We start from the raw sequence: 23,879 nt of genomic DNA on the forward strand, positions 1-23,879 counted from the left end.
ACCGAGGGTCACATGGAAGTGACTCAAATGCTGCTCAGATGTACGGTGGCCGTCACCGAAGCTGCCCCCGGCCCTCAGCTGGCTGGGGGCAGGCCAGCACTCTGGCCCCGAGAGGGCCCCCCGTGCTTCTGTGAGCATTCATGCAGTTTCTGGGGCTTGTCAGACGTGCCTGAAATGCCCTCTGCAGAAGCACGGCTTCTCCTGCAATACGGAACCTTCTAGAGCTGCAGACCCTTCCAGGCTGAGCTCTACGGCTGAGCGGCAGCAAAGCAGCAGGAAGATGGTTTCCGCCTTTGGGCTGGAGGTTTGCAGTATGTGACCCTGGGGGGTTATGGAAGACGTCAGTGGAGAGGTGCTCCTGAGTGTTTATTACCACAGCTACTAATAGAATAATTGGGGTCACCAGGAAGTGCTTCAAGGACTCCGAGCTCCCTGACGTGGTCGGTGTGCCTGTGGAAGCCAGCTCCTTGGCGCTCACTTCCGTTCTCAGCCGCGAGAACGCTCACTCCCTCGCTGGTTGCTGCTTTGTGCAGAGTCACCGAGGCCCAGGCTCGGGGCCGCACAGTTACTGGTCTAGTGCCCGACGGGGGTGGGCCCGGGACACCCGGCAGGAAGACGAGACACAAGCCACAGTACTGTTGGGGGTTTTCGTGGGGACCCATGATGTGTGGGGATGCAGCTAGAGTGTGGCTGCTGGTCGGCTCCCTGACCGCACCCTGGGGCCCAGGAGGAAACAGCCGCCCGCACTGCTTACCGGAAGCCGCTGATGGTACCTTCTAGAGCAAAAGCGCTCGGGTGCTGGCACCTTCAGGCCCCACCCAGCCTCCCAGAGCGCTAGATTCCCACAGTGTTTGTGAAGACGCTTGAGACAAGTTTATTTGGAGTTTGAGGGCAGCACAGGTAATTGTTGGCCCTGAGTCTGGTCTTTTCTGGTCACCTGCTGAAAAGACTAGAGTAAATTGTCATGAATTTGCTGAAGAGAGGCCAGGAGGTAGAGTGAGTGATCATATAGCTATATTCATATGCATATGGGTATGCACACCTTCGCGGCTCCCCAGGGAAGTTTTAAGCAGCACACTTTAATTGTGTTCACACTTCGATGGGTCCTGGGCTTACAAGGGTTCTCACAGGGCGTGGTTTAGAAAACCACTCCAGTTTCAAGAAGCTCAAAGTAACTCCTAGATGATATCTCAAAAACAGTATGCAAATACGGCTCAGCAATGGGGTTCTTCCCTGTTTTGCAAATGAAGTAACCACAAGATGAAGAGCTCAAGCCACCTAGAGCCACAGGCCCACTGGCAACCTACTCAGGCCTGATGTGGAGGGTTTACTTAAAGGCAAATCACGGGCTACCGGGTTTTCCTACAGAACGATCTTCTCATTATCTCCTTTGAGGTCCTTTGGGACGTCGGGTGGTGTTTAAAACCCCCCGTAGCATCCGCCACCAGCCTGCCGTGGTCTTGCTCCTGGGTCTGCATCTGGGCACTGAGGGTAACCACGAGCAGGGGGAAAGGAGGCTGCCTCAGGTATCGCACTCTTGCCTGAGTCCCGGATGGAAGCTGGATGTTGTCACATCCCCACGGGTCGAGTCCTACTGCAGCTCCAGGTGGCAACCAAATCCACAGATTGTCAACAAAGGGAAGACTTCTTTAATGGCTCTGCATCTGCCGGTCCAAACCGGTCTGGGACAGCTGTGGGTCCTGAAAGACGTGGCACCTCCCTGGAGGCCATACATTGAAGAGATGGGAGCTGGGTTGCAGGCTCTGGAAGTTCCATCACTTCTCTTAGGGAGGCCCCTAGCGGTGAAAGCCGCCATGCGGAGTGGCTGGCCACGTTTGGAGACAGAGCTCTGCAGCTCCACCTGCGCGCGCACGTGTGTGTGTGTGTGTGTGTGTGTGTGTCTGTGTGTGTGTGTGTGATATACACCAGCCTCCAGGGCCCGAGGACATGCTCTCCTGCTTAAAACAACAAAACAAAAATGAAACAAAGCAAACAGGTAGGAAAGGCAAGGAAGAAGGTGCACCGTGGTTGCAGAAGATAAAGTCATCTTTGAAATTAGGGCGGCGTGTGTCCCCCCCCCCCCCAGTCCCTGGGAGAGGACCCATCTTCAGCGGTGATTTATGTGTAAATTTGCCAGCCTTCTTCCTCTGTTGATAGAAACAAGACTGCCCTGGCCAGTCTGCATGAAGGAAAACAAAACCCATCCCGGTTTCCGAGCCGGAGCCAACCTGAAGTTTTGCTTCCTTTTCCTCTTGGATTTTGCAAGTTGCCTCTGGTAACGCTGCATAAATATCCTGGACGTGGCAGCCCACCCTGATGGAGTGTCTGTGACTGAGACTCAAATCGTGTCCATGACTTGAACCAGCGGAGCGCGACTCCCACTTCCTGGATGTCTGAGTGCGTCTTAGGTCGGTGGACAAGATGATTTTCCAAGTCCCCCACTTCCTGCCTTCTCCAGAAGGAAACCGAATGGCCTCCTGCAGTGATGGGCTTGGCTTCCTGCAGGCCTGGCAGAAGAGTGGGTTTTGAGTTACGACTTCTTTTCCTGTTTGGAAGGAGCCTGCTGTCATCACGCTGGCTGGGGACCTTGTGGGGACTGTCATGAGAGCAGAGCACGGAAGCTGCAGGTGTGGGAGGAGCCCCGCCCTCGGCATCCTCTCGCAGCCGGGAAACTTGGGGGGACGGCTATTTACTGCTCCAACAGATGTTTCTCATTTTTTTTTTAAGCCCCATGGAAACTTTGAATCACGTAAGCGCCTTTCCAGTGATATATATCGGTCATGATTCATACCAGGGCGGTCTCCCGCTTGCAGCCCAAACCCACCAACTGACCAAGGACACCGGTCATTTATTTTCTACCAGATCCTGCCCTTGGCAAAGCCCGAATTAGGTGTTTCCACTCTGTAGGGTGATTCTTTCATCGATGGCCTGATGAGGGAGGATTTCCTCAGTCTGAGTGGGGTGGGATTGAGTCAAAGGTGAGGACATCCATGTTTGGCTGTGCCCAGTTCTGGAGAAATCATGCGGAGCTGTCCTCTCGAGGATGCCTTCTTATGCCACCCTTGCTCCAGGGAGAGCGAGAAAATCAACTGGATGCTGAAGAAGCCGTTTTTCCAAGGAGATCTGAGGAACACCTGCATCAGAATCCCTGGGAAGATCTGTAAGACAGGCAGGTCCCCAGGCCCTATCTTGAACCTGAGGGCTGGGGCCCCAGCAGGTGTGTGACCCGGCGCAGTCACATCCCCCTCGCCCCCCGCACTTAGGACAGCCCTGCAGCTGGTTTCAAGAGCAGGTGCTGTGCCATCTTGAAATTCTTCAATGTTGAACAAGCTTTCTCTCCCTTTGATTTTGCACTGGACCCTGTGCATTCTGTAGCTGGTCCCAGGCCTAGGAATCTGACCGCAGCGGCAGCCCACTCTGATTAATTAACTGGCCAAATAGCTACTTCGTGGAGGCCCCCCAGGGGGTTGGCTGGTGTGGCCCACAGGCCCGTGTTGGTCAGTGTTTCGGGCCGGGGTGGGGTGGGGCTGGTGGGCCAGACACCATGACAGAGGAAGGAACGCTTTCCAGGGAGTATCCAGCATGGCTGTCTGGTTAGGAAGCTCTGTTCCTCTTTCCCAGGTGCTGTTTCACCCCAACAGCGGGGCGGCTGGAGAGTACGGAGCCCTTCAGACAGTCCGCCTGGGACACTACAAGGCCTTCTACATCAGCGGTGAGTCTGGTGCCCCCTGCCCGGATCCCCCGAGGCCTCCAGGAGTGAGTGTGGGCTGCCCTCCTTCGGGGAGCTCTCAGCACCTGGGGACCCCAGCACAGGTCATCTGCCCCCACAAATAGGAAAACAGGGGCTTTCTACCGTTGGCTGACATTTCCAGCAAGCTCGGAGCTGGTCGGCACGCTTAACACAGTTCCTTTCCACCCGAAGAATGCTTCATTCCATTGTTACGCTTTAAATGCCAGTTTGGCTGAACATGAAATGGGAGCTCAGAGATATTTTAAAGTGTAATTTACTGGACGATAGACTGTTTCAGAAAATAGACTTGAGAGGTCAAGTTAGCAAACTGACAGAAGTCTCTCTGCATCTTGGTTCACTCGCTGACCATCTTAAATGTGTATTGTAGAAATGTGATACTGGGTCAGGATGGTTCTCAGAATCTTCCAGTGGCTTCTTTTTTTTTTTTTTTTTAAAGATTTTATTTATTTATTTGAGAGAGAGAATGAGAGAGAGAGAGAGAGAGCAGGAGAGGGGGGAGGGTCAGAGGGAGAAACAGTCTCCCTGCCGAGCAGGGAGCCCAATGCGGGACTCGATCCTGGGACTCCAGGATCATGACCTGAGCCGAAGGCAGTCGCTTAACCGACTGAGCCACCCAGGCGCCCTTTTCCAGTGGCTTCTTGCTGCCCACTGAGTTCAGGGTCCTTCCAGCCTGGGTCCCCACACTTTTCCAGGGTCAGTTCTCCAAGAGCAACGACCTTCTTCCTTGGTCTCGTATCAAAACCTCTCTCAGCTGCAAGGGCCTCACATCAAATTCTAGTACCCCGGTCATAAAACTCTCTCTCATCCTCCCGGCTGGGTACAATTTGGAAAAACTCTGATAATGATCACGTTCTGCCATATATGCCCGTCATTTGGGTACATGTTTGTTTGGGTTTTTTGGAGGGGTTTGGAGGGGGTCCATGGTGTATTTCCCTTACTAGTTTTGAGCTTTGTAAGATACTTTGTTTTTGTTGTCTTTAAGTGCTGAGCACAGCATCTCATACCTCGTAGGGACCCTAACATTTTTCTTTTAGTGAATGAAAAACAAAACAAAACAACAAAACAAAAGCCGGGTCCTGGTGCAGATTCCAATTTGATTCAGTTGTTTCGTGTTAGAGCGTTCCAAAGAATTATATAATAAATAAATGATTTTCCCTGAGTATAAATACGTGATCCCGAAGAAAATGTGGCATTAAAACAAAACAAGTTCTTTGAGTCCATAACTTGAGGGATATTAAAAATGCCACAAGAATTATTGATTCTCCAAAACCTAAAATACTGGTTTGTCAGATATTTGTTATGCTTTCAGATGGAAAGTTTCTAGATTACAGTCCTTACATTACATTATCTCAGAGGTATGGCTTCTCCAGGCTGAGTTAATTTCAGAAGTCACGGCCCTGCCAGAAAGCCCTTGGCACCACAGGGTCGGAATCCTGAATGTTACTGTGAAGTAACTGGACCGTTTAAAACGATCTCAGTTGGACAGGCATTATGATACCCAGGGGAGGGGAGGTTCTTCTTCTGAGAGTCACCGAAGTCCCAGGAGCGTGAGCACGAGGATGGGGAGGACGGACCTCTCAACAGCTGGGTGTGAGTTGGGGAGGAAGAGTGGGACGTGTTCTGATCTCTCCCTCCCCCTTCTCTTTGGAAATCCACATCCTTATTACTTAAAACCATTTCAGATAAATGACATGTCTTGACATCTGTTGCCTTAGATTAGAGAACGATGTGGAGGGAGTTTATCCACGGATTTTGAGGCTTTTCCTCTCTGGCTCCCTCCTCCTTCCTGAGATTTCTACTCATCCATTTTCTCCCGTTCTGGCAGCCCTGAGCTCTGTCCCCGGACACCTCAAGCCAAAGAGACGACACCTTTCTGCCTGGGCTCTAGCTGCTCCCTGCTGCACAGGCTGAGGGGTGTCTCTAGGCGGGGTGGGAGACCCAACTCCCTGCGGCCTCTGTCTTTCAATGATCAACTTCTTTTCGGTTTCTGCCTCCCTTGGTCATTTGCTGGTGCCTTCAATTTTTTTTTTCCCCTAAATATGTTGCCTAGAATTTAGAAGTGTTATCCATAGGAGGGCTGGTTCCATGCAAGCTCTTCCATGATCCTCTAAGTGGAAGTCTTACATTTTCATAAGAGGCGTCTGTCCTAGCCCTTGCTCGACTGATTGCAAACCTCATTCGCTGCCCTTTACTGGCAGTGAAGAGGAGCCAAATTGGACTCCCAAATTCTAGGCAAAGACAGGGACTCTTACGTTCTGCTGAACGACCTGAATGAATGTCAACCGAAGGACGAAGACCACTAAGGAGGGCTGCCTAAAGGCTGTGTGATTTGCCCATTCTTCTCTCCCTGGAGGAGGAGCTCCTGGAAAAGTTTCTCTCACACCTCAGGTCCTGAAAATCCTTGGCTTCCCCTGAGTAACTGATAAGTTTCTACCCTATTGTTGGGCTGCTAGGAAGCTCAGAGGCAAAGTAGGCTTCAGGAACTGCTGTCTTTCTGATGGCTGTCCTTTGCCTGGATTCCTTTTGTTTATTCGATTGTATTATATTAACTTCTGCCAGATACCTTAACTGCTTTTTGTATGGAAAAGGCAAAAAAAAAAAAAAAAAAAAGTCACCTGAATCATCAGCAGCTAAGGATGCAGCCCATGACTCCATTTTTGTTACTCCTCTTCCGAGGCTGCCTTCATAGCCAGATTCGAATTCATACACGAATCTCAACTGCAACCCAAAGTGAAATGACTCACCTTGCCTTCCTGCCCAGTCCACCAAATTGAGGATTTTGGTGTTCAAGAAATCAGTGTTCGGAAGAAAAAAAAATCTTACTTCCTCGCAAAGGGTGGAGACGAGAGATCCCTGATTGGCTGTCGAAAGGGCTCTGAAGGCAAGTCCGGGAGAAGTTCGAAGTCATTCTGGCCGGTGGGAGCATCACTGGAATGAGCACCTAAAATCTCAAGGTGGTTTCTTTGACAGGCAGAACAATCATTTGAATATTCAAGTCCTGGGATGGTTGGGTTAGTGTATAATCAATCACAGCTCTCCTCTTTCCAATATAAGGCCAAAGCTGGGTCTGATGGGGTATTTGTTGTCACGCTCTCTCTAGGCGGAGCCAGAGCCTGTGATGGGGACGTGGGGCCTGAGCAGCATCATGAGCCTCCCCTGATTTTTAACCTAGAAGACGATGTTGCAGAAGCTGTGCCTCTAGACAGAGGTAGTGCCGAATACCAGGGCCTAGTGCCCAAGGTCAGAGAGGTTCTTGCAGATGTTCTCCTAGACATTGCTGGTGACAACACCTCCAGAGCGGATTATACTCGCGATCCTTCCGTGACCCCCTGCTGCAATCCCCACCACGTCGCTTGCCGTTGCCAGAGCATCTGACGGACCGATTTTCCCCCAGGCAGAAGATGTCAGGAAGAGGGCAAGTTCCAGCTCCAGATGCTGTAAAAACCAAGTCTCAGAATTTTGTCCCGCAGCCCCCGCGTTGCGCCCCCCGCAAGTCCCTCCTGCGTGCGGAGCTCGGGCGGAGAGCACCCAGGCTTTGGGGTTAGCCCTGGTTCAAGACCCTGGCTTTTGAACATGGGTGATTATTTAACCTAGCTCACGAGCTGATTTTGGGGACGAAAGAAGGTGATTTACGAAAATGCCTGCCACATGACCTGCCACGGCACAGGCACTGAATGCATTTTAGTTTCCTTTTTCTGTACCCAGTTTGGCTGGTCGCTTTAGGATAGGTTCATCCCAGCTGCGATCTAGGGCACTGCTTCTCCATCTTTAATATGCATACCTCTCAGCTGAGAGCTCGTGGAAGGGCAGGCTCTGACTCAGTAGGTCTGGGGTGGGGCCTGAGATGCTCCATTTCTGGGTGGCTGCTGGGGGGTGCCCTGAGCAGCATGGATGCAGACTTAGGACAGAGTTAGATGTTGCCGGGTCTCAGCGCAGAAGAGCCCACAGATAAATCCACAGCCCTGCCCGCCTCCCTCCTCCCCTGTTAAAGATCAAACGACTGTATTCTAAAGATTTTAGGCATCCTTCCTGCTTCCTAAAACCAGTAAGAAATAAAAATTTAAAACCTCAAAAATGCATCGCCATGATTTTATTATTAGCATCCTAAATGGGACTCAAAGGTAATAAATGATTTATTGCAATCACTGCAAAAATACTTTGCCTGGCTGAAAACAGTCTCTCTATATGTATGTAATATACAAGAAATACAATTCAAAGAGATTTTCCTATAAGTACATTTTTACATGGCATACATTTAAAAAGGATGCCCTTTAACATATGAAGTTCCGGTTATAGACCAATATGGTTAGTTAGCATTGACACTATGGCTGTAACGTATTTCAAATAGCAGGATGTGTACATGGTGTCTCCCGTACCCACTGGCAACCAGGGCAGAGGAGAGCTTGGAGAGCCGTGAACCACGTCCCGTGGCTTAAGCGGTGGCACCTGCCCCCCTTTGCGCACACACAATTGTACTCCATTCTTCCACCTTCCTTGTTTTCTCCAAAACCACCTGATAGGGGGTGTCCTGATTTCTGAGGTGCGCTTCTCATCATGACTGCTTCGTTTTGCCCTTCTGACTTCCACGGCACAAGATTATCTACCAAAATCAAAACAGAATGGCCTTACTCTTTCCAGGAAGAGGCGGTTAGGCAGGCTGCATTATCAACAGATCTGTGCCCATGCGGGGTCAGCAGGGGGAGGCCGGGCACTGCAGAGGTTTTCCGTATGTCCACAGACTGACCCTCACTCAATGGCCACAGAAAATCCACCCATCTTACTTAGGTGTAAACGAGTATGGCACAGTTTCAAAAAATACTCTGTACAAAATACGTGTGTATGTGTATTTATATGCATATGCTTTTTTTTTTTAAAGGCTCATCTTACTTGTAAACACAGACTGCTAAATCACTATTAAAAAGTCAGTAAATACCCTTGGTCCCAATTCCCTTACTCTTGCTCCAGAGAATAAGACTAGTGTCAGAGGATACGCAGACTTGTAAAGGTTGGCGTGTTCTTGCAACAAAAACTGCTTCCTGAATATGGCACCTTTCTAAGGTACCAGAAATGATCAGTTCTCTTCTCTCATTGTTTATGGAGCAAAGTAAATCTCGAGGAGATAAGAGTGATCATATCCAGGGAAGTGTGAGTATATTAAAAAAAAAAAAAAAGACCTACTCGCAATGCCTGTGTTCTGAAGGCAAAGGCCCGGGGAGCCCCTCGAGATTAGCTGGGCAAGGCCATGATCTGAACCGAAAGAGAAGGGATTTAAACCAAGCTGAGACTCCAAGACCCTTTCACAGTCCCGGAAGTTTTGAAGGGATGTGGATAGAGGTGTGAATTCTGGCCGGGTACCCATAATAGGCATACCGATGCAGAATAAGGCAGGGAGAGGAGCTGTACAGCACCTCCTCTCCCGTTGGACATTGTTGCCAACAAGGTCGTGAGATGGTCCATGTCGAGGGGACGTCCCCGTGGCCCTCACGCCTCTGACCCCCATGTAGTGAGATGGGGAAGGCTGTCTGCCACGACATCCGGAGCGTGCAGAAGCTCGGTCCTGTCCTCCCTGTCTGCCTGCAGGCTGGAGGGCAGGGCTGGGGCCTGACGGCCCCCCATGACCCCAACCACCGGCTCTAGGGTCTAACAGGGATCTCATTCAGTGATCACTGCTCTCACTGGCAGGAAGCCTTCCTTGTGTCTAAATAAAAATCCCGGATGCAAGTTAAACCAACTTTCACACATTTGGTCCTTAAGAGAGAGACAGGACAAGTGGCTCAGACCCAGCTTCCTGGCAGTGTTTAGGTGAATAGGCCTCTCGACAAGTTCTACCACTAGATTTTAAGCATCTCCATTTTTTTTATCTCCAAACAAATGATCTACACAGTGTACCTATTATTTTATACAGGTGTTCTTTGGCAGGGGACCACCTCCTGAAAGCCGGTATCTGAAGTACTCCAATTGTGTGAGTACAGAGGCTGTAGGGTTTACTTTGATGACCTTTAAGGATCTAATTAATAACCTAATAGTCTTTTGTAGCAGTCACAGACTTTCACCAAAATTACTGAAACGGAACCTAGTGGGTGAAGGCTCTAAATCCGGACAGAGTGGGACACATTTATCCCCACTGCATCTGCTCTGCTCTGGTTCCTAGAAGATACAACATCAGGTAAATGACCGCCAACTTTTGGGGGGGACGGAAGAACTCCCCTTATGGCTAGTCGGGGCATGAGAACACAAAGGCCAAACAACTGGTTTATCAGGAGGCAGCAAGCCAACAGCTGTTTTTATATTTATAATGAGTATTTTAAAGAACCACTGTTCTCCACCCCTAAAATATAAACTGGACTTGTTGGCACTGGGTTTGGCAATCTGTTAAAAGCCAGATATGTAAATCTCAAGCTGCAATCCACAGAGCCTTTACGGGCAATCCCAAACCCAGCCCTCTCGTCATGCACGGAGGGCCCCAAAACAGCCTTTTTTTTTAAAAGCTGACTGGGCTTACCAGATTGTCCCAGGACTTATACAAGAAAGAAACTACGCCTGCACCCCATCCTTTCGCAAATGGAATTTCAACTGACGTGAAATAACGCTCAAGAGAAAACACCACAGACCAGGACCTAACGGGCCCTGAGGCAGCGCCCAGTCTGGCTCCAGGAGGGTGACTCCGTCGGCTAAGTCTGGGCCCCGACACGGCTTCCAAGTCTAAACGATTTTTGGTTTATCTGTGCCACTCTCTAACCTCAGCTCACGAGAGCCATCTGCGTGTTGCTCAAAATGGAAGCTTGAAGAGTCAGAAGCTAAGGAGGCCCTGGCAGCCCCCCAGGGCGAGAATCCTCTTTGGCCGGGGATGCTGGAAGAAGCCAAACCTTGCACCCGGCCAAGCCGGAGGGCGCTCGCTGCCAGAACGGCTGAAGCAGGATGCAGGGAAAGGCAGGGGAGCGCTCCACTGAGCTTCCCACCCTCCACACGGCCGCAGGGAGCCTGGGTCAGCCCAGAGGGCCGTGAGAGCCGGAGGAGGGTGGGGGTCTAGCTCGCTTGCTGAGCACAGCGGACCCAGCCCTGTTAGATCATCGTCTTTAGCAACAAGGCGGCAGTATTCTGCAAGGACATCCTTAAAGGAGCCTCAGGAAAACGGGAGTTTACGCAGGCACGAATTCCTCCTGTGAGCAGCACAGAGACTGCCAGGGAAGCCAAGTTAAGGATTCCAGGCCCCCGAATGCAGTGAGGCCGCTGCGACTCCCTGGATTAGTATTCGGTTATTCGAATGCTGCCAGCTTTAGCCTGACACCTGCCGGCTCGTCCGTGGGGCCTGCAGCATAGAGCACCCGCTATGGCTTTCTGACTGTTAGAGGGGAGGTTAGCTCTTGCAGCGCCAGAGAACAGGGAAAGTGACTTCGCCTCCTGCCCGAGGTGAACGTTTCCTTCTAAGCACACAGACCGAGCCACTCTTTTAGGGATTCCTATTGCTCACAGGGGGGAATTCATTCTCATCATCAAGACACACTGGTCCCGTCGCAAACTCATGTTCAGGAATAACCTCTCCTCGGAGGGCTCCGCCGTCCTCAGAATAACCTGGAAACCAAGAATGAGACATGAGAGAAGCCCCACGGTCTGCCCTTCTTACGCCATGACCCCGGGGCGGGACCTCCAGGGAACCCACGGGAAGCTGCCTTTGCTCGGAAGCTAAGCGGGGTCGGGCCTGGTTAGTACTTGGATGGGAGGCCTTTGCCTTTTTGAACGGAGAGACTGCTTTAGATGAGTCAAAATCCCCACCGGGTGTGGCCTCTGAGCCCCCGGAGGGGCTGTCCTGACCCACCCTCTACCCCAGGCACCTCCAACTCTCCACCTGTTGCCAGTTCTCAGAGAGAGCGACGGTTGACACTGCTTGTGGGGCAGGCGACAACTTTGGGCTCTGCCTGCCAGGTTTAGGGACCTGACTTTAAAAGGCTGCTCTCGTGGCCGCCCCCGGGAGGAGGTAAGTGGCTCAGGGAGAGCGTCGTCCGCAGGTGACGGAGAAGACAGCGCTGTGAGAAACACGCCCCCGCGGCGCCCCCGGCCAGGCCCCCACAGCCACTCACCTGGCACCGTGGAGGCGGCCGAGGTGCTCGGTCTGGCTACAGTTGCTGCGTAAGACTGAGGTAATGAAGGTCTGAGGTCATTTTCTTTATTTTCTTCTGTTGTTCCTGAGCTGAGCAAGCTAATTGCAGCAGTTTGGGGGGGGGGTGCGAGGGGAGGGAGGAGAGAAGAGAGATCATCACATATCCAGGCTGTGGCCAGAAGGAAAAGCACTAGGAAGCTCAGGCTTGCCCACTCGAGCTTATAGAGCTAGCCGGACACTGCTGGGTCACGTGACCTGCCAGTGACCTTCAACGGCCGGGGGTCAATCATGCAACTTCACAATGACCCCTTTCTCTAATATTTACTGAGCGAAGATCGGCCCTCGGCTCTTCCTGATGCACCTGGCAAGGACGCTAAGCCAGGCTCGCGAGGGGGGGCTCCGAGACCGAGGGGGTAGGGGCGGCTGGTGCTGTCCTGTCACAGCAGGTAGAGGTCGCCTTGCTCTCGGTCACAGACGTCAAGAGAACTTCTCGATTCAGTTTGGGCACCATTTTTGAGCACCCATTACGTATGAGGAGAAAAGGCTGCAGGGAGACATTCCCTTTCTTCGAGCGCTTTTCCAGAAGCATCCTGGGTGGTGAGGGCGCCTGACATGGAGCCCAGCACAAAGCGGGTGCCCGCTCGAGGTTTGCCCCTGAGAAGGCCAGTGAGGAAGATAAGCGAGCGCGCTGAAGCTCGTCGTTCCTGGCCCCGCGACAACCCGCCGCAACCCGCTCTTCAAAGGCTTTTGTGAAAACCAGTCTCTTCACCTGTGGGTCTTGATTAAGACACATTCTCCTCCGTCCTGAGGGTCCAAATTGTAGATGTAAAGGTGTCCATCGGACGATGCGACCAGCAGCCTCGGCAGTTTCTGGATCCTAAGAGCCAAGGGAAACACACGCCGTGATGACAACAGAGCCGGGGAACGGAGCAGCTTCCCCCTGCCGCTTCTCCTGCCATCAGAGACCCGTACCCAGCCCGCGGGCCCCCGGTTCTGGGTGTCTGGCTATTTCTCGGCATTCTGACCCTGGTGATTTGCCTCGAGGATTATTTCTTGTCTTTGAAAATACTTGTGGGAGTGAAACAAAAGGAGGTGCATGCATGCTATTCCTCCGTGAAAAGCCACTGCCAGCAAAAGCCTCCGCTGACTTGAGTGGGACACAGCCCCTGGCTTACGTGGGTTCCCGCCTTTAACAGTGACAGAAAGGACAAAGGACAAAATTGGCTCACCGCGTTGCTGGCTAGTTTTATCAAATTAAAAAAAAATGTTTAGCTTCTTTAACAAACTCCTTTAAACCACTTAGAAAGTATCTGCCAAGCCCAGAGGTGTCTGAAGCCAGACTGTGGAACTAGAGCCTTGTTACAGAGTTATCTAAGAATGGGAATTGCTTTCAAGACAGTGTCATTATCACCGGAAAGTTGGGGTTCCCATGCCAACTTCCTGCCGTGTGCCCCCCCCGCCCCCAGAACACGCATGACGACTGGGGAGGAAAAGCAACTGACTTTACACGTCAGGCTTCGAGTCTGCTCGCCCTTCCTCTTGGCCATCTGTCCTTTGGCTCCCTGCACGTGTTTGGGGATTTTGCGCTCGGGGCAAACAGACCGGAAAAGGTTTTTGCCGGTGGGGGGGGTGGGCGGGGCCGTACGTACGTGGAGAGGGCGCAGATGTTCCTCTGCCCAGAGAAATTCAAACGTCCGGTGGCGAAGGCCCTGTCCTGGTTCATCATGTCTGACACCTGGGTGGGGAGGTAGTTGGAAGCAGCCATGAACATTTTTCCCATGTAGCCAGTCCAGGTCGAAGGCTCTTCTGGTCGGCTGGGGGAGCAAGGCACAGGTGGAGGTGAGACGCCCCGCAGGCCTGGGCATCGGGCCAACTCTCCGCAGGCCCAAGCTCGGAGCTGCGCTCCCTGCAACAGGAAGGAACTGGGCCTCGGGGTCACGTTCCGCCCACCTGCAACAGCTCGGGACGTACTGTGCTGGCAGAGCCAGAAGGGCATCGAGGGCTTGTTTGTCCTTCGGAAGGGCCATTGCACAGCTGTTAAGAGGTTCCCCATGCTACCGCTTCCCTACATTAAAGAAGTTGCATGCGATGATTAGTCTGATTTCCAGATTTCTAAGAAGGGGGCCAGGGAGATGGGATGGCTATCTGGACTCTGAGAACGAAGCTCAAGCCTGTCCCGGGCGCGCGGAAGAACAGAGCGATCTCAGGGTCAAGGCCTCCCTAGCCAGACTGAGTGGGAAGCAAACCTCCGGGCAAAGTGCTTTGGGCGGTGTTTGATTACAGCCCTGAAGCCACCCGGGGCCCCAGTGATTCCCAGTGGTGGAGATAATTCAGAGGGACCTGGTGCGTCCCCTGCAGCCATCAGACTCCATTGCAGGGTGTCTGCCGGACACAGGGGGCTGGCTGCTCTGTCATTGAGAGGTGGGAACGGGTGGGAGCACACCCCCGCCTTCATGCTGTGCACACTGGGGGCGCATCAGGGACCAGGGTGGCCACACGCGCTCCTGGGAGCACCTGCTGAGAGGCCACTTGTCTACAGGGCCCAAGGCTGGTGGGGAACGCACGCTGCAGCTCAGAAGCACGGGGTTTATTTCTCACTCTGTTTACCAACCGGCTAGGTGGTCTCTGGACAAACCCCTCTGGGCCTTGATGTTCCCATCTGAAACCCGGGGCCCCTTTTAGGGGTTCCGCCATTATCTGTGATCCTGAGCATCACGAAACATACCTGTCCTGCTTGCCCTGGAGCTCTGTGCCAGGGGGTGGCATTTACAAAGATGCATACTGCCTAGGTCTGCGTTCCTGGGGCAGACACGGCACAGAGATATAAAATGTGAGGTGCCATGTGGAGGGTGCAGGTAGGAGCTACTCCAGGGCCACGGAGGAGGGAGAGGTGGATGGAGTTCCTTCACCTCCCAGTTCCCATCTTCCTCTCTGGGAAACTGGGATAACCTCAGTCAGCGAACACATCACCTGGCAGGGCTGCCATGAGCACCGAACAGGTGACCCCCAGCCGAAGGGCTCACATCGTGCCTGGCCCATGGCAGACGCTATTTGATATGACGGTGTCTGCGCTGATTGGGGGTGTTCTGGGGGTGGTGGCCGCGGGGCTGGGCTCTGGAGGCAGGTCCAGCTCAGCTGTGGGGTGTGGTGGGACAGGATGGCAGGAGGGCCCCGCGGAGGCAGAGGCAGGTGAGCAAGGCCTCTGGGAGCCACGGCCAAGCCAGTCTGGCTCAGGTGCCCAAGGCGGGAAGGCCGCACAGCAGGTAAGGTGCACCAAGAAGGGGCCTTGAATGCCAGGCTGGTGGAGCTGGGACTTTATTCCCAGAGCTGAGGGGCAGCGGGTAACAGTTTCGGAGGAGGGAGGGTCAGGTTTAAAGGAACACTTCCAGAAAACTAGCCCACTGAGAAGATACAGGACGGACTGGTAAGAAGAGCCCAGAAGGAGTGAGACATGACCGAGCAGACAGGAGACGTTCAAGACTTGGTTCGGGGCAGTGGCCAGAGGAATGGGGCTGCAGAGGCCAGTGTGAGCCATCGTGGTGGCTTATACCTCATGGACGGCCGAGGGGAAGGTCAAGAGCCACTCAGGGGAGGAAGGGGTTGTTCCCAGCTCTCTGAGATCACTGACGGAAACCGGAGAGCCTGGGCAGGGAAACGAGTTCAAATGTCAACTTCCGGTCTGAAGCCCTAATAATGAACTCAGATGAAGACAGGGCTAAAGCAGTGGCTTGGGGTCCCTCTGTCACGGCGCCTTGGGATTGAAGGGCGTCCTAGCAGCCCCGCCGCCCTCCTGTGCTCCCAACTATCACAACAGCTCCCGAAGAGATCTGGGCTTACGTTTTACAAGCTGTCTGAAAAGTGAAAGAAAAGTCCAGAAAACAGATCAAAGCTCTAGGGAAACCATGCAGGGTTAGAAGAACTACAGGACAAACACTGAGCTCTGGGATGCCCATGAACAAGGGTGGACATTCACGGGGTTCCAGGAAGACTGAGGGAGGAAGCAGCCCCTGGGGTTTTGGACACCAGTGGGGGGGATGAGGTTTCCCGAGAAAGAGCATTGCACTGGCCTGTGGAGGGAAGACGGAACCAGGCCTGAAAAATCCTTGGCACTTACTGACTTGGTTGCTGGTGCCCTTGGATGGAGTTTCAGAGGAAGGGGGACAGAAGCCAGGTGTGGGTGTCAGACAGACACACACTAATATATACATAACAGTAGCGGGGTACATGTCGGACTGACCTGCTGTACTGAACACACAGAACAGAGGCCGGGCACCATATCTTGAAATTAGGTGGAAAAAGTTTCTTTCTCATAGATGTTCTACCACGTTAGGAGAAGAATTCTTTCAGTCACAGAAGAGGGGCCTCTCTTGGCACAATTGTGAAACCCAGCGTGGAAGTTAAGTCCTTGGGACATTTCCTAGATGCCCCTGGAGTTTCTGCTCTGGAGCAGCTCTAGAAGCTTGGCAGGGTGTAAAAACGTGGCACTTCATGTGGACCCTGGGACTTGCAGACGGGGACGGGCTTTGAGCAACAGGTGGAACTGCTCTGAAGCCCAGCTGCCTCAGGGATGAAACTTCTACTCCTGCCTTCCAGGGCTCTTGTGGGGAGCGGAGGGAGGCAGTGTGTGAAAAGACTCTAAACTACACAGTGCTCTATCAATGTATGAGAGTCACTGTCATCGCCAACTCCACCACCTGCCTTCCGTGTGTCCCTGAGCTCATCGCTAACACCTCATGTTTCAATTTCCCATTATGGCACTAAAGAGTCAGGAGACATGGGGCGTCCGAAGCATTTGCTGTGCTACCAGAAGCAGGATCTTGACCTTGGGAAGAGGGCTGGCCAAGGTGACACTTCCACAGACAATGACGGTGGGGGGGGGAAGGGGGATCCTTTCCAGTGTGAGATATCTCCAAGGGTAGGCGTGGGCATGCGCACAGCAGGTAGTTACCACCGGGTTCGAGTGCTCACACGCTACCGTGGATTTCCTAGGAATGGCCCCAGGATTCCATGCCCTGGTCCCTAAAACATGTGACGGTGACGAAGGAGCCATCTGGGGACTGCATCATGTTCTATGGCTCCGATCACCGGAGGCAGCGAGATTATCCAGCGGGGCTTGACCTAATCACAGGGGCCAGTGAAAGCAGAGCGGTCTCTCCAACTGGCCGCAGACCAGGAAGGCAGAAGGCAAAGCTGGAGCGATCCAAAGCACAGGAAGGGATCAGTGCAGCATTGCTGGACTGCAGGCTTCGTGAGCAGGGAAGCGGGTGGCCTCTCGAGCTGAGGGCCACCCCGGATGCGGGGTCCTCACCGGGGCAAGGACCAGAATTCTCACCAGGGACAGGACTGAGTTTGGAAGAGGGCTCCAAGCTCCAGATCAGGGCGGGGCTGCCTGGCACCTGGATTTCAGCCCCGTGCGACCCTGGGCGGAGAACTCGGCCGAGCCGTCCTGGACTAGCAAACTGTGACATAATGAACGTGTGCTGCCTTCAGCCAAGAAGCCTGTGGCCACTCGGTGCGGCAGCAAGAGGAAAGGAATACCCACAGTGGAAGGCACGCCGCGCTCCGGCCCCAGGCGCCGCACTCGGTGGTGGGCGGGGCGGCGGGGATTCGCAGATTACTGTCCCAGCGCTTCGCTGCCCGATTCTTACTGTCTCCTGGGTGCCCGGCACCCCGCTGAACACTTTAGCTCAAGGAACTCACTCAGTCCTCATGCCCAGCCCAAGATGCATCGCTGATCATTTCGTGCTGAGGTGCAGAAACACTGAGTTACTTGCCTGGGTCTCCTAGCGCGGGGCAGCCGGGGACAGAGCCAGGGTGTGAACTCTGGGGGGGGGGGGGGGGGGTGGCGCCGGGTTTTGTGCTTCCGGGCATGACACCACCCCTTCGGGGAAGACCTAGCCAGGAAGGCCGAGTGCATGGCATTTGGAGAGAGCAGAAATCACTTAGGCCGGCCAGTCCGGCCTGCGCGGATTTGACGTCTGACCTGTTAGTGAGGTGCTCCAGCTTGAAGATGTGCACGGTCTCGGTGTTGCTGGAGGCACAGAGGAACTGCGAGTCCATGCTGAACACGAGCGAGCTGATCGTCACGTACCTAGGAGCGCAGCGACGCAGAGACAGACTCGTGAGCCAGAAAGGTGAGGGTGACTGCTCGCCGGTTCAAAACCAGCTGTGTAAGAAAACTCAGTGTGTCCTGGAGAGTCTAGGTCTTCTAAAATCCCCCCGACACTGTGTCATTCATATTTAGAAATTCACACTGGGAAGATTCGTGAAGGGTCACAGTCTCGGGCGGGGAAGAAACAAGGCACGGCCCCTTCCTGTCATCTTGGACGCTCTCCAGCAGCTCTGTGCACCCGTCCCGCGGCCAACGCTACAGCCGCTAGGGTCCCGGCCCGTCACGCCTGACGAATTACTTTTGGATGGTGACTTGCTCGCTCGCTCTCTCTCTCTTCTCCTTTGCTAGCTGCCCTCGCACATCAGCAGGGGGCTCCCGTGCTGAGGTCCTGTGCTAGGAGAGCAGCCGTGTTCTCAGGTCTACTAAGCACCCCGCACGGCGTCTCAGGGAGTTAAGCTCCTCCCTGCCCACCCCCTCCCCCCCGACGGCCACCAGCCGTCCCCTGCGGGACTTGGGCGGCTACCGTAAACGGGTTTCACGGTGAACGCAGACCTTTTCATGCCTCTCCGAAACTCGTAGAGCTTTTGCCCGTCAGGTACAGAGAACACCCGGATGACGGTGCCCTGGAAGAGAGCAGGGGGACATTTCATACCATTAATGGCTTCAGACACAGATGTCCCTTCCGAAAGGTGCTTGTTTTATTGGTTCAGAACATCTGTCTCTGACGGGGAAACACCGAGTGTTGGGCACAGAGGCTTTTTTGCGTGTACATTGCCACAGAAGTAATTCTTGGACCGTGTGTGAAACACGGTTTCCCTTTTCCCTCCCCACCTTAGCCAAGGCTCTGTGTGTGTGGACGCTCACAATGCTTGTGCTTCCTAGAATATTCAGTCTCAGCCTCTCAAAATACATGTTTTTCACGGCATTTGAAATTCAACTCGATCACCTTCCCTGGCCATTCCAGTCGGAAGCGATCAATCTCTCCTGCTAAATAGCACAACATTTTGTTTACACGGTTTATGAAATGCAGCCTCAGGGTGTATCTAGGGAGGCTGTGCGAGCACGAGCACGCTTCTCAATAACACCGCAAGTTTCCCTGTCACGTATCTTGTATCTTGCATAGCCTAGGCCTTTTTGTCCGTTGAGTTAATACGTATCCATATACACAGCACGCACAGGGCAGAAGTTCCCCTCGGAAATGGATTCCAAGTAGGTCAGGGACTAGCCAGTCCTTGTCCCCAGTCCCAGCTCATCAGATCTTGGGCCCCAAGGGAGCCATCCAGCGGAGCCCCGACAGGAGAGCCCGGACAGTGGAGCCCCGACAGCGGAGTCCCGACAGCGGAGCCCCAACAGGGGATCCCCGACAGCGGAGCCCCGACAGGAGAGCCCTGACAGCGGAGTCCCAACAGCGGAGCCCCGACAGGAGAGCCCCGACAGCGGAGCCCCGACAGCAGAGCCCCGACACAGAGCCTGGTGAAGGCAGGGTGAGTGCACTCACTTTTTCAGAGGCGCTCGCTAGTTTGGAGCCCGAGGCATTGAAGGTGATGGCGGCCAGCGTCCCCTCGTGGGCAGCAATCGTGCAGACTGTTTTCTGTTGGTGACAAGGGAAGATGGATACTGATGCTGGGGAAGTGGGAAGATACATTTCCTCTCCCTCCCCTTCCTCTTTTCTTCCGAGATGCCCTCCTTCATCTGCTGGGCTCCCCATGTCTCTCTCTCTCTCTCTCCACCAGGCCATGTAAGCTGTATGTCCTTTTCTGGTCTATCTAGATTCTGCCTCCGTTTCTATCCCTCTTCCTGCCCTCGGGAAGGTGACAGCCAGCTGCACGCCCAATGCCGAGTGATGCTGCCTCGGCTCCCCTTGCACACGGCTCGCGGGACTTCCCGCAGCAATCCTGCCCTGCTCTGTGAAGCCGGCCGGGTGAGCTGCCAACTCACCAGGGAGTGTCCATCGTAAAGCACGATCTCGCCTGTAGTCAGGCTTCCAGGATAGGCCACGTACGAATTGGAATGGTTGATTGAGAGGGCACACAGACCTGGCAAAGAATGGACGGCAGATGAAAAGCAGTGTCCCTGGAGAGATCGGGCCTGGAAAGGGCATCAGAAAACAGCGCGGCTACAGCGCCACCTACTGGCGAGGGGAGGAACGGCTTAGCCCATCTTTTGGTGGATTATTCTCGAGATCAAGGGAATCCCATAAAGTAAATTCACACTTGACACTGGCCGGGTCTTCTCCGCAGCAAAGCAGTCAGAACTCGGAATACTGACATGCTCTTCCTCACGTTTTACCACAGGGCTCTGAAACAACATCTATTTCTCTTTCATTACTCTCTAAGGCTATGAGAGAATTTACTCTTGTTGTTAATAAATCTTCCTACTGTGAACTTAGCCTTCCTGCAGGTGACTACCCGCGGCTGGCCAGTAATATCAAGTTGGAGAATCCAGGAGGTGGAGGGTGGGGGGGAAGACGTATTTAGAAACTGTCCATTTCTAAGCCAAATGTCTGCCTTGATAAGGGAAATGGGCAGCTCTAGAGACAGAAGTTCATTTGAGGGCTGGATCTTCAGTTAAGATGGAGGTCTGCCATTGAAACAAACTAAAGAAAGAGGACATTTTGGATTTAAGGTGCTTTGACAATATTCTGGAAGAGTGAACAGCCAATCACACCACTGAACCGACATAAATCATTTTCGTTTATAAGGAGACTCAAGTGGGGGGGGGGAGAGTTCTAAAAGTATTTAAGTAAAGGATTTTCACAGCAATGGTCTGGATTAATAGTAGAGATGTGTGTGTGTGTGTGTGTGTGTGTGTGTGTGTGTGTGACAGAAGTGCATTCAAGGAATTGTTAGAACCAAAAGCATTATCAGAATAAGAACTTTGAGATTAGGCAAGAGAGACATCTTCTTAAATGAAAAAAGCAATTGACATCTTTGTTACAAGTTAGTGTATATGTGTACACACACACACACACGTTTTTAAAGTAGGCTCCGTGCCCAGTGTACAGCCTAATTCGGGGCTTGAACTCACGACTATGAGATCAAGATCTGAGCGGAAACCAAGAGTCGGACACTTAGCTGACTGAGCCACCCAGGCGCCCCACAAGTTAGTCTATTAAACGGGTTTCTTATGCAAGTATAAGAAAAACTTGACATCAGGCTAAAATGTACCCAACCTAATCTGCCAGCGGGAGGAGCAGAGAAGAAAATCCAACATTGAGAACTGAAACCAAGGTCCTCCTTCCCACTCCCTGGCTTTGATGAGGACAAAGCCAGGGCTGTGCTCTTACAACCTGCCACACGGAACTATGGGAGGAAAGTGACTAAGCACAGAGCCCTCACCTGCATGCTCTGGCATCCTGTAACCCCTGCCTGCACAGGATCCCTCTCAGCCCCAGCCTTAGGGAGAGAGTCAAGAATCTCACATCTTCCCAGTTTTGCTCTGGGAACCTCAATTCCCCATCTCATCTGGGCTCCTTGTAATCCAAGTGCAATTTCAAGAGCAGCTAGCAGGCGGAAGGCATTCTGGTCTTGTGAAACAGAAGGGAAGAGCAGGGGAGGTTGGGTTGGCTTGCCTGGTGGGTTCCCATAGGGCTGCATAGCAGAAGAGATGCCGAGACTGGACGTGGTAACTGGGGAAGGACTTGAGGACCACACCAAAGAGTTAAGACCTTACAAATGCAGTGGGTACGCACTGGAGGTTTCTGAGCAGGTAGGTTTAAAAAAAGCAGTGTTAATCAAAACCACAATGAGGTACCACTTCACACCCACTAGGATGGCGATAATCAAAAAGACAGATAATTGGAACCCTCCTACGCTGCTGCTGGGAATGTAACACGGGGCAGTGCTTTGGAAAGCAGTCTGGCAGTTCCTGAAAAGGTTAAACACAGAGGTATCATATAAGCCCCAAATTCTACTTCTATATATACCCAGGAGAAATTAAAACACCAGCCACATAAAAAGCAGTATCATTCATAAGAGTCAAAAAGTAGAAACAACCTAAACATCTATCAGCTGATGAATATGGGTAAATAATGTCCTTATGATGGAATACTATTAGACATAGAATACATGCTCTAACATGGAAGTGAAAGAAGCCTGATACAAAAGACTACATATTATATGATTCCCTTATATGTAATATCCAGAATAGGTCAATCTAGAGAGATGTAAAGTAGATTAGAGTTACCTGGGGCTGGGGACATGGGGTGGGGGGTGGTTAAGAGCTATGGGGTTTCTTTTTGGGGTGATGAAAAGGTTCTAAATTGATTGTGGTAATGGTTACACAACTCTATGAATATACTAAAAGCTATTGAATGGTGGACAGATCATATGGCATGTGAATTATAGCTCAACAAAGCTGTTAAGAAAAAAAAGAAAAAGGCAGGGTTTTAAGAATATCTCCTTGGCAGAGTTGGGCTGAGGACACAGAGTCAAGATCCAGGTCTGCCATCCACTGTAGGACTCTGGCTGGGTTATTTGTGGCCTTTTGAGGCTCACCTGTTTATTATCCATGACATGAGGGGGCTACCTACAGTGATCTTTCCAGCTTTAACATTCTAAGATGCCAAATCTTCATTTACTTACATCCTCCTTCTGAAAATTATCAAGGCCCATCTTTGTGGCAGGGAGAACTAGGAGGTCTTTACTAACTTCCAGTTGCCCTGTAGTTTGTTTGTTTTAATTTAACTGACATAGACAACACGATATTAGTTTCCGATGCATGACATAATGATCGGGTATTTGTCTATACTGTATCTCGAGGGAGTGACAGTCTAGTGAGTCTAAGTAACATCCATCACCATACACAGTCATGAAATTTTTGTTCTCGTGATGAAAGCTCTTCAAGACTTATTCCCTTATCAACTTTCAAATATGCAATACAGTATTATTAACTATAGCCACCATGCTGGGCATTACATCCACATGACTTAATTTTATAACTGGAAGTTTGTAACTTTGGACCCTCTTCATCCATTGCACATCCCCCCCCCCCCCCCCCCCCCCCCCCCACTCCCCACCCCTGGCAACCACCAGTCTGTTCTTTGTATCCTTTTTTTTTTTTAAAGATTCCACATTTAAGTGAAATTATCCAGTATTTGTGGCATTTGTCTTTCTTTGTCTGACTTAACCCACTTAGCATAATGCCCTCAAGGTCCCAAATGGCAAGATTTCCTTTTTTTTTTTAAATGCCTGCATAACATTCCACTGTACATACGTATATGCCACATTTTCTTTACCCATTCATCCAGTGGACAGGGTCCTTCCATGTCTTGGCTGTTTTAAATAGTGCTGCCACGAACATGGGGGCACAGGTTATCTTTCCGGGGTACTGTTTTCATTTCCTTTGGATAAACATCCAGAAGTGGAATTGCTGGGTCATGCGGTAGTTCTGTTCTTAATTTTTTGAGGAACCTCCGTCCTGTTTTCTGCAGTGGCTGCACCAGTTTGCATTCTCACCCACAGCGCACGAGCGTTCTCTTTCCTCCACGTCCTCGCCGGCACTTTGGATCTCTGTCTTTTTTTTTTTTAATTTTTTATTGTTATGTTAATCACCAGACATTACATCATTAGTTTTTGATGTAGTGTTCCATGATTATTTGTGCATAACACCCAGTGCTCCATGCAGAACGTGCCCTCCTCAATACCCACCACCAGGCTAACCCATCCTCCCACCCCCCTCCCCTCTAGAACCCTCAATTTGTTTTTCAGAGTCCATCGTCTCTCATGGTTCGTCTACCCCTCCAATTTCCCCTCCTTCATTCTTCCCCTCCTGCTATCTTCTTCTTCTTCTTTTTCTTAACATATATTGCATTATTTGTTTCAGAGGTACAGATCTGTGATTCAACAGTCTTGCACAATTCACAGCGCTCACCATAGCACATACTCTCCCCAGTGTCTATCACCCAGCCACCCCATCCC

At 52.0% G+C, this 23,879-nt stretch overlaps 2 protein-coding genes across 2 annotated transcripts in view; one reads left to right on the plus strand and one right to left on the minus strand.

The window, feature by feature from the left end:
* Positions 1-7,815, plus strand: part of ARSG (arylsulfatase G) — a 63,950-nt gene extending 56,135 nt beyond the window's left edge. Inside the window, exons 10-11 of the mRNA XM_021678524.1 lie at positions 3,622-3,712; positions 6,852-7,815. Coding sequence (XP_021534199.1) covers positions 3,622-3,712; positions 6,852-7,126 — 366 coding nt within the window. The 3' untranslated portion in view covers positions 7,127-7,815. The remainder of the gene's footprint in view (positions 1-3,621; positions 3,713-6,851) is intronic.
* An 11-nt stretch (positions 7,816-7,826) lies between these two features.
* Positions 7,827-23,879, minus strand: part of WIPI1 (WD repeat domain, phosphoinositide interacting 1) — a 33,523-nt gene continuing 17,470 nt past the window's right edge. The window contains exons 5-13 of the mRNA XM_021678525.2: positions 19,900-19,997; positions 19,460-19,552; positions 18,514-18,584; positions 17,833-17,940; positions 13,499-13,663; positions 12,619-12,726; positions 11,830-11,948; positions 11,223-11,323; positions 7,827-8,351 (exon numbers count right to left, since the gene is read on the minus strand). Coding sequence (XP_021534200.1) covers positions 8,304-8,351; positions 11,223-11,323; positions 11,830-11,948; positions 12,619-12,726; positions 13,499-13,663; positions 17,833-17,940; positions 18,514-18,584; positions 19,460-19,552; positions 19,900-19,997 — 911 coding nt within the window. The 3' untranslated portion in view covers positions 7,827-8,303. The remainder of the gene's footprint in view (positions 8,352-11,222; positions 11,324-11,829; positions 11,949-12,618; positions 12,727-13,498; positions 13,664-17,832; positions 17,941-18,513; positions 18,585-19,459; positions 19,553-19,899; positions 19,998-23,879) is intronic.

The sequence above is a fragment of the Neomonachus schauinslandi genome, chromosome 15 (genome assembly GCF_002201575.2).
Source record: "Neomonachus schauinslandi chromosome 15, ASM220157v2, whole genome shotgun sequence".
Classification (NCBI taxonomy): Eukaryota; Metazoa; Chordata; class Mammalia; order Carnivora; family Phocidae; genus Neomonachus; species Neomonachus schauinslandi.